The sequence below is a fragment of the Eriocheir sinensis genome, chromosome 21 (assembly GCF_024679095.1).
Source record: "Eriocheir sinensis breed Jianghai 21 chromosome 21, ASM2467909v1, whole genome shotgun sequence".
Lineage (NCBI taxonomy): Eukaryota > Metazoa > Arthropoda > Malacostraca > Decapoda > Varunidae > Eriocheir > Eriocheir sinensis.
In genome coordinates this window covers 317,465-327,500 of record NC_066529.1, presented here as the reverse complement: position 1 = coordinate 327,500, position 10,036 = coordinate 317,465, and the positions used below count along the sequence as shown (strand labels likewise).

General features: G+C 49.8%; 1 protein-coding gene across 1 annotated transcript; it reads right to left on the bottom strand.

Moving 5' to 3' along the window:
* Nucleotides 1-4,475: 4,475 nt before the first annotated feature.
* LOC127001816 (serine/threonine-protein kinase fray2-like) lies at nucleotides 4,476-9,150 on the bottom strand. Its single transcript, XM_050867020.1, has 2 exons — nucleotides 8,940-9,150; nucleotides 4,476-6,813 (listed from the first exon to the last, which is right to left on the bottom strand). The coding sequence occupies exons 1-2, from the start codon at nucleotides 9,138-9,140 to the stop codon at nucleotides 5,626-5,628; spliced, it is 1,389 nt and encodes a 462-aa protein (XP_050722977.1). The 5' UTR covers nucleotides 9,141-9,150; the 3' UTR covers nucleotides 4,476-5,625.
* Between the last annotated feature and the right edge of the window lie 886 nt (nucleotides 9,151-10,036).

The window sequence follows — 10,036 nt, the reverse complement described above, 5'->3', positions numbered from 1 at the left end:
CTCTCTCTCTCTCTCTCTCTCTCTCTCTCTCTCTCTCTCTCTCTTCACTCTCTTCGCAGTTTCCTTTCTTTACTTCTCCTAATCTTTTCTTTATAATAGGAACACTGACTAAGCTGGAACGAAACAAAACAGAAGGAAATCGTAACTTAGCGCCGTCCATTACACACAGCGCTAAGGAGACGTAAGCAGACCCACCAGAGAGGGAATGAGAGAGCAGAGTCAACGAGATATCTCACCTTCACTCCTCTCGGCACAGTGACAAGGCTAGACGAATCACTTTTTTAAGGGTGGAAGAAAATACACACCACACCACGCACACATACAAACACCCATACTCGCGGCTCAACGACAGGGTAAAAAATATAATGCTAACTAATGAACGCAGGAAATAAAATGGAGTAGAATACGTCAGTGTGAAGAGGAAAGAGAGAATGGATGAGATTGAAAATGGAAAGGAGATGGAAACAGAAAGAGAAGAGAAGAGAGAGAGAGAGAGAGAGAGAGAGAGAGAGAGAGAGAGAGAGAGAGAGAGAGAGAGAGAGAGAGAGAGAGAGAGAGAGAGAGAGAGAGAGAGGAAGGAAGAGAGGAGAAGGATGGGAGGGGAAGGATAGGAGGGGAATGATGGGAGGGGAAGGAATGAAGGGGAAGATAGAGGTGGTGTATGGGTAAGAGGAAGGGGGTCCAAGCGCTTTCAGTACCCACCCCCCACCCCCCATACGCTACCACAAGGCACACCCCATCCATCAAGCATTCTCTCTCGCTCTCTCTCTCTCTCTCTCTCTCTCTCTCTCGAGGAAAATTGATCGAATGTTTTAAAATACTTAATGGTTTCACGAATGTAGACAGATCAACATTGTTTATGATCGATGACAGTCTGCGCACGAGGAACAATGGCGTAAAACTCAGATGTAGACAAGTAAATTCAGATTGCACCAAATTTTTCTTCACCAACGTTGTAGTGCGAGAATGGAATAAGCTTCCACCATCAGTGGTCCAGTGTAACACGATTGACTCCTTCAAAAATAAGCTCGACCGTCACTTCCTTCAACTTAATATCAACTAGAGCAGAAATGCAACGTTTTGGAGTCTTCTGATTAATGTAAAATCACTTAGGTTTAAGGACAGACCACCAAGTCTGGACCATGGGGTCTGTGTGGTCTGATTTTCTATGTAAATATGTAAATCTCTCTCTCTCTCTCTCTCTCTCTCTCTCTCTCTCTCTCTCGCTTAACCTCCTCGAAGTGAGCGTGAGTTGTTCCATGATCATGATGCCAAAAACATTCTCCACAATTCTGCGAGCCGTGGAGAGTTTGTAATGGACTATCCTTTCGTCCTGCTTGAGGTTCCTCTGTGAAAGAGGCTTCAACATCCCCACGTCTTGACTGGGAAAGCATCACCCCCAACAAATCAACAGGGTACTCGGTAGTCCTGGTTGGCAATGATTCTGATCGAGGCAGCCCAATGCTCTCAGCCTTCAAAGCGTTCCTCAGGGTGGTATCAGAAAATACTCCTCAATCAGACGAATATCTCTTATTGGCTCCAACCTCAGTACACAAAAACCGCGTCAACCGTAGCTTACCATAGCAACCATAGTTGATAGAAACTCTTTATAATTGTAGCACAGGTGCTGGTATCGGCCGGCGGGTGCATGGTCCTCTCTACACTTAGGACCTGCCCCACATGAACCGTCTCCTCCTCTGCCTTTCATTCTTCTGTTGCGGTGCACGGCTAGTTTAGTTATGCGGTCGTGTGGGTCGCATCAAATCTAGCAGGTTCACTTTGTTGTCGGACTGGTATATAGATCAAGAGGTCGAGAATGTAGTAGTCCATATTGCTGGGTGATGAGGTAAATTGGGAATGTGTTGCCGCAGCCGAAGGGGCGCATTTATATGGTTTTGAAGCGTGCTTGGTACCAAATCGTACGGGGGCTCCATATTTTGTATGGGTTCAAGTTACGTCGATAAGATGGAGGTCACATCGTGCTTATTCGTGTGCTAGAAATTACAGTCTTCGAAATTTGAGACTGAATGCTTCGTGCCCGTCCCTGTCCACTTCACACACTCATTGTTAGTCTTCGTATTTCTGTCAGAGAGACGCGTGCTGACTCCGAGTCAGCCTAGTCGGGGTTATTTTTTCCAAGATCCAGCTCGATTTCTAGTTTGGCACAGCTCGGCGAGTATTTCTTGAACGAGTGAAGGCCCCTGAACGCCGCCAAACTGATCAGAGAGGCGGACCTTCGGGTGCTGCTGCCCAACTCTGCTGAGCTCTTGAGTGAGGAAGTGGTGGACGAGGGCAACATGGACGCTCGTCCACTTCCTGAAGGCCGCTCAATGCGCGGGCCAGTCGTAAGGGCGTGCAATGAAAGCGAGGCGGCGTGGGCTCCGAACCAGCCCCGCGACCCCCGCGAGGGGAATGTTGGTTTTTACTATTGTCTCTCCCTCACTCACACCTGTTCCCCCATCCCCCCTCCCCCTCTCTCTCTCTCTCTCTCTCTCTCTCGTCTCCCTGCCTTTCTGTGTCCCAGCTTCCTTCCTTCCCTCCTTTTCTCTCCCTCGCGGTCACCAGACGAACAAAAAAGACGAGGAAGACCTGACCACAGCGAAGACAGGCAAACAAAACCCGCCCAGACTCCCTGGAAGCCACGATGTCTGCCCGGAGCCCCGACCATCCCACCAGAACCAAACAATTTTCAACGATACTCACTAAATGAATACGCGTGTCCCTTAAGACCTCATCATAGCCATGCAAGGTAAAACTATCAAGAAACAGGACAGACTCACCAAAACTAATTAGCACCAAATAAAAGAAAAATTAACTGATGGAGTATTTGGAACCATCACGAACTCAGTGAAATAAATTGAGACACTGAAACTTATTTTTACAGCAAGGGAGGCATTTCAAGGGCAAAAAATAAAAACAGCAACAATAAAGCCAGCTATGCACAGCTCCGACGAAAGAAAAAAGAACGAGAGGTCGAGGAGAGGTCAATTTCAGGTGGAGAGATGTCTTGATACAAGTTGAGAAATTTGAGGAAGCAATACGGGAAATCTCTTGTGTACCTGGTGCTGTAATGAAAACCTGACCATTATGGAATGTGGAAGATTGAAGAGTTTGGTCTGGGCGACTACAAAGCCACTGTGTTGGACTGTGAAATTGGCTCTTGATACTGCCCTGAACTATCGAAGACCCGCAAGAACTAAGGCCACCCACCTCCTGAAGTCATCATCGGACGCCTTCTCGGTGTGAGCGGCGGTGATCATGAAACTGTGCTTGCCTGACTGTCTGTTTTATTTTCGTTGTTGTTGTTGGTGGTGGTTGGTTTGTCTTATATCAATATATATCAATATATCAATATATATCAATATATATATATATATATATATATATATCTATATATATATATATATATATATATATATATATATATATACACACAAATACATCTATCTATATATATATATATATATATATATATATATATATATTGTAATTTATTTGCCATCATTCGCTCAGTTCCAATCGGATTGTTCGTATAATTTAATCAGCTTGAAATACTCACGTGGCTTTGATGACAAGTATGTTAATCTATTTATCCAGAATCATCACTGACTCGCCGGGACCGACATAACGAAAACCTTGACTCATGAAACTTACTAAAAGAAAAATGTCCCTGAAGAAACAATAATTAAATGGGGAACTAAAACTCGTAAAAAAAAAAAAACTCATGGGCACAAAAAACTTTGAAAATTTCTAAGAACACTAAAATCTTAATAAATTCCAAGACACTAAGATACCACATCTCTATTCCATAAAAGGCAAATAAATCATCCTGGAAAATCAGTGTTGTGAGTTTTATTACAAAACTACAATATTTACAAAAAGTACACAAAATAGAGCTTTACAATATGTACAGTATACATTCACATTCTCTCCTTATGGTTCTTTTACTTATCTATTCATCACTCATAGTATGTAACGTAAGCACACAGCCAGAACGTCTTCGTGTGTCACGCGGGGCCGGCTCTGGGTACAGGCTCTGGATATAGGCTTCAGGTACAGGCTCACGGTATAGGCTTCAGGCATAGGCTCAAGGTACAGGCTTTAGGAACAGGCTCTAAGTACAGATGATGCAAACAACCCCTTGGAGCCCCTTTATCAACAGGAGCCCTCAAATAATAGTCTACAATGATGACAGATTTTTTTTGTAACATTGATCGCTCTGCCAGTGGATTTTCATCGTGTCACATTATGGGCCCTGAAGCATATCCTCACTTGGAGCCTTAGAGGACTAGAACCGGCGTGTGTGTGTGTGTGTGTGTGTGTGTGTGTGTGTAGTCAGTATACAGGTACAGTGTGTTCTTAAAGGTAAGAACAATCTCTCTCTCTCTCTCTCTCTCTCTCTCTCTCTCTCTCTCTCTCTCTCTCTCTCTCTCTCTCTCTCTCTCTCTCTCTCTCTCTCTCTCTCTCTCTCAATATTTGTCTCTCGTCAACGCTTAAGTCATTCCACTTCATTCATCACTTGCATACGTCATTCCATTAACGTCTACATTGAGATCAGAGGGACGGGCCCGGTGGACACATGAGCGGCGGAATGATTCTCTTAATATATAACTTGTGACTTACAATGGGCAGGTGTGGACAGGGTAGAGGCTGATAGGCCCCACCTGAGCATGGCCCGGCTGTCCGAAAAGGTGAAGCTCGGAGGGTTTAAACTCAGCGATGTAGATCACTAAGGGTCGGGACTGAGAGGGGAAAGTGGCCTCAGGTTAGCTAATTAATTAAGTAGACAGGACGCAGGTATGGGCGCGGGTGCGTGGGAACAGGTGCGGCACACGTGGAATAAGAAAAAAACAAAACGCGGGTGAGTTGCTGATATGAGGGACACACGCACCTATATATTCTTATCCTCCCTCCTCTTTCTCCTCCTCCTTCCTCTATATCGTGCTTCGGTAGCGCCTCAGCAACCAGTTACGATATAATCTTAATCTTAGCATAGTTGGTTCTGCGTCCGCTTGTCCTTGAGAATCGTGACGCACAGGCACCACACGTACTTGACGTAAGTGGACTTGACTAGTATTGAATACTGGCGACGGCGTGCACGGAGGCAAGCACTTGACAGGCACCCCACGACGGGGAGGCTGCCTTTTGAAATGGCTGTTGAGAGCACCGGCTGACGCCGTGACACCCGCCGTTGGGAGGGGAGGGGAGAGGAGAGGAGAGGAGAGGAGAGGAGAGGAGAGGAGAGGAGAGGAGAGGAGAGGGAAGGGAAAGGGAGGGAAGAATGAGGGGAGGGGAGGGGGGGCAACACATCAATAATATTTTACCTGTAATTTTCTCTAAGGACTCTTCTCTACGGTTACCTCTAGGGAAGGCGGGGCTGCGGGAGGCTGATGCAGCGACGGGCACAGCCAGATCCTGCGCGGAGCAGGACTTTGAGCAACATTTTTGTCATATAATCAACTCTATAGTTCCTTCTTTGAGTAACACCTGGCGGCACAGGTGTGCTGGCGGCAAGGCAGCGCATCACAGGGCGGCGGCGGTGACAAGCACTGGCGGGGCGTGCCGCGGCACTGTCAGGCACTGCATGGCGACGGCGGCGGCGGCGGGGCGTGCGGTCTAGGAAGGTCAGAGGCACTGGTAGGGAAGGCTGGGGTAGTGCATGTACTGGCCGTGGGGGGCACCGGGGGGGAAATTGCCCCCCACACCCACGCTGGCGGGGCCCCACAGCTCTCCTTCGTTCCCCTGACCGCAGTATGGCGCGGAGGGGCCCAGGGGTCCAGCCTGATACATGGGCACGTCTGTGGGCGGCTGTGGGCCTACAGGGGCGCCAGTGACGCCTACGCTGAGGCTGAGGTGCTGCTGGGGTGCCTGGTGGGAGTCTAGGCCCTTCAGGGTCTCGCTCAGCGCCCAGATGTAGTTGTGGGCAAAGCGCAGCGTCTCGATCTTGGTGAGCTTCGTGTCGTCCGGCGCCGTGGGAAGCACCGTGCGCAGGCGGTCCAGTGCGTTGTTCAGCATGTGCATGCGGTGACGCTCGCGGTCGTTGGCCTTCATGCGGCGGTTGCGGCGCACGCGGGCGACTTGGTGAGGACTCCTGTCACGCCCACGGCCACCACCACCCCGTGCACCGCCGGCCTTGCGGCGCCGCCCGCCACACTCGCCTCTCTTGTCCTTCTGCTCCTCCAGCTCCTCGCAGCCGTCATCCTGCGACTCCTCCTCCTCCTCCTCCTCCAGGGACTCGTCGGTCATGTCCTCCTCCTTGAAGGGCGTGACGCCCATGTCATTCAACAGCACCGAGAAGCAGCTCTCCTTTGACGCTGCCTTCTGGGGCACGTTAGGACAAGGCGAGGCCAGGAGGGGGTTCTCCTTGGCGGGGGAGGCGGCGGGGCGGGGCGGCGCGGAGCATGGCTGGCTGCTGGTGGGGGGCTGCACTCCACAGGATGGCTTTGGCTCCAGCCGGGCGGCGAGGGACGTGCAGGTTTGAGGGGAAGACACGAGGGGACTGTGGGTGGCGTGGAGGGGCGAAGGGGCGGTGTGAAGGGGAGAGGAGGCGACGTGGAGGGGCGGCGATGTGACGTGGAGAGGCGAGGCTATGGTGGAGGGGGCTAGGCGGCTTGGGGAGGCAGCGGCGGAGTGGTGGGAGCCGTGGGCGGCGTGGGGCGGGGAGGACACCAGGCAGGGGGAGGCATTGTAGCGGGGGCCACTGGGGGAGGACAGCGTGACGGGGCCGGGGCATCGCGGGTGCGAGGCGGGTGGATGGGCGGGGACGTGGGCGTTCTTGAGCGAGGACATGACGACGGGCGGGGGCGTGGCCATCTGAGGGGAGGAGAGGAGACGTGAGTGACCTACATGGACGACTGAGAGAGAGAGAGAGAGAGAGAGAGAGAGAGAGAGAGAGAGAGAGAGAGAGAGAGAGAGAGAGAGAGAGAGAGAGAGAGAGAGAGAGAGAGAGAGAGAGAGAGAGAGAGAGAGAACAATTAGAAAATGTATGACGAGAAAAAAGAAAATAGAGACAGTCAGAGCGAGGTAAGGAAAACAGTCAAAGGCAATCAGAGAAACAAATAATCAGTTAACAAAAAGTCTGTCAACAAGAACCACACGCGATGTCAAACAATCTAATCCTATTATCAAATGGTCCTCTAAACATCCTCGCGTTCCCAAGCCAATGAATAAATATATAAATAAATAAAAAAATTATAAATGAATATACAAAAAATAATTATTGACGGTAAAGTCTCTTGTATAATCGTAATCTCTCTTAGCTCACCCTTTTCAACACACACACACACACACACACACACACACACACACACACACGCACACACACACACACTCACATACACACAAGAATCGATCAGTTTCCTTCCCTTCTATACACACACATACAGCCACTCACAGTTTTTTTTCTCTATATTACGCACACAGTCTGTTCTCTCTGTAGGCACACACATAACTAGTTTATATCCTATCAACAGAGCCAGCCACATGCAGATCTCACAGTCAACACTCAGACCAACTCTTATTTTGATTTCTTTACTTTCCCCGAAGGACATAAACGTTAACACCAATATCCCAGAGCTCTCAAGACTCCACTGCTTGTAAGAACGCAGATATATATTCTTTTTTCATGAGTTTTAAGGCAATGGATGGATAGATGATGTCTTTTTACTCTAACTGGAAGACTTTGAAAGAATGAAAGGACATTATTTTTTGTTAGAGGTTAATATGAAGCTGCTTTAGTGATGCAAAACTTAGAGGGAGGAAGAAAATAACTCAAATATGCGGATAAGCGAGTAAGCGAATTAACAACACACGCACTAACCCACACACACACACACACACACTAACACACACACACTCTCCTCCAGGACACCTCTCCTCCCGAAATTGACCTCTCTTTTTGGACACTCCTTTGACCTCTATTCAGGAGCAGTGAGTAGCGGGCTTTTTTTTTTTTTTCTTTACGCCCTTGAACTGTCTCCTTAGCTGTAAAACACACACACACACACACACACACACACACACACACACACACACACTGACTCATCAATTACCTGGGCGTGTGTCAGTCTTACTAATTGACGCGGCAGGTGAGTGTGGTAAGTAGGTAGGGAGGGAGGGGCGGCGGGGTGGGGGTGAGGTGAAGTGAGGGGCGTGAAGGAGCAGGGATTGGAGGTGAGGGATGGAGCAGAGAGGTGAGGTGAAGTGAGGTGCGTGAAGGAGCAGGGGTTGGAGGTGAGGGATGGAGGTGAGGTGAAGTGAGATGCTTGAAGGAGCAGGGATTGGAGGTGAGGGATGGAGGTGAGGTGAAGTGAGATGCGTGAAGGAGCAGGGGTTGGAGGTGAGGGATGGAGGTGAGGTGAAGTGAGATGCGTGAAGGAGCAGGGGTTGGAGGTGAGGGATGGAGGTGAGGTGAAGTGAGGTGCATGAAGGAGCAGAGATCGGAGGTGAGGGATGGAGGTGAGATGAAGTGAGGTGCGTGAAGGGGCAGAGATTGGAGGTGAGGGATGGAGGTGAGGTGAAGTGAGGTGCGTGAAGGGGCAGAGATTGGAGGTGAGGGATGGAGGTGAGGTGAAGTGAGGTGCGTGAAGGGGCAGAGATTGGAGGTGAGGGATGGAGGTGAGGTGAAGTGAGGTGCGTGAAGGGGCAGAGATCGGAAGTGAGGGATGGAGGTGAAGGTAAGCAGGTGATGAAGTGTAAGGTAAACTCTAAAGGTAAGTAGGTGTAAAGGAAAGTGTAAATGTAGTTAAAGTGTAAAGGGTAAGTAGGTTAAGTGGGTAAATGTAGGTTAAGTGCAGAGGTAAGTAGGTAAAGTGCAAAGGTAAGTATAGATCCTGTTTTTCCTTTCCTTGGCTCTTGGGAAACACGAGGACATTGAGGTAAGTTGTTTTTGCACCTTATTTGAACACACAGGTGAGAAGTGAGTTAATTAGATGACCTACCTGATGATCGCGGAACTGCATGTGGCTGGCTGGCTCGGTGCGTCGGGGAGGAACACACACCGGAACACACGAAAACGTACAAACACCGCTCCAAGCTGCTTCGCCAGTCACGGCTGCACCGGCACTCACCGGCGACACGCCCTTACCCTCCGGAGGTTGAACGTTTACTGGCAGGCCGACCTTCGCGCCGCGGCCATACATCCTCGGTCGCGTGCCGGTCCGAGGTGCCGCGTAGCGTTCAGTACTTCGCAAATAAAAACGCAACTTCCAAAGACTTTCCGACCTTTCTAACGATGGACTTACAACTTCTCGCTAAATATGAGTCACGTAAGTATGAGTAACACATCCCCAAGCTTTGCGATAAGGGAAATATTATACACGAAAAAATATTTCTCGGTTCCGTGTCTCGTATTTCCTGTAAGCCGCGCCCCCCAAGCACGTGCTGACCAGTGGGGCGGCGCGGCGAGGGGACGAGGCGCGCCATTGGCTGATTGGCGGCTTACTTATCGCTGGCGTGTGTGGCGATGGTGGTGGTGGTGGTGCAGGTTGTTGTTGCTGTTGTTGTTGTTGGTGGTGGTGGTGGTGGGGAGGGAAGGAAGAAGGGGGGAGAGGGGAAAAGAGGGTTATGGGGGAGGAGAGGGGAGGGAAGGAGGGAGAAGGGAAATGGAAGGGAAAGGAGAGGAGAGAAAGGGTAATGTGAAAGAGAGGGAGGGGAAGAGAATGGAGGGAAGCAGAGGGAAAGGGGAAGGGGAAGAAGGAAGGAAGAAGGAAGAAGGGGAGAAACGGGAGGGGAAGGGAGAGGGGAAAAGAGTGTTAAGGGGTGAGGAGAGATGGAGGGAAGGAGGGAAAAGGGAAATGGGAGGGAAAGGAGAGGTAGGAGAGAAAGGAAAGGAGAGGAGGAAAAATGAAAAGGGAGAGAAAGGAGGGGAAGCGAAGGGAGGGAAAAGAAAGGGGAAGGAGGAGAGAACGGTGTTGGAAAGTGAGGGAAAGGGGCAAATAAAAGGTTGAAGGAGGGGAGAAAAGGAAAGAAAGGGGGACAAACGGAAAATGGTAATGGAGAAAGGGAAGAAAAGGAGAAATGAAGGATAATGGAGAGA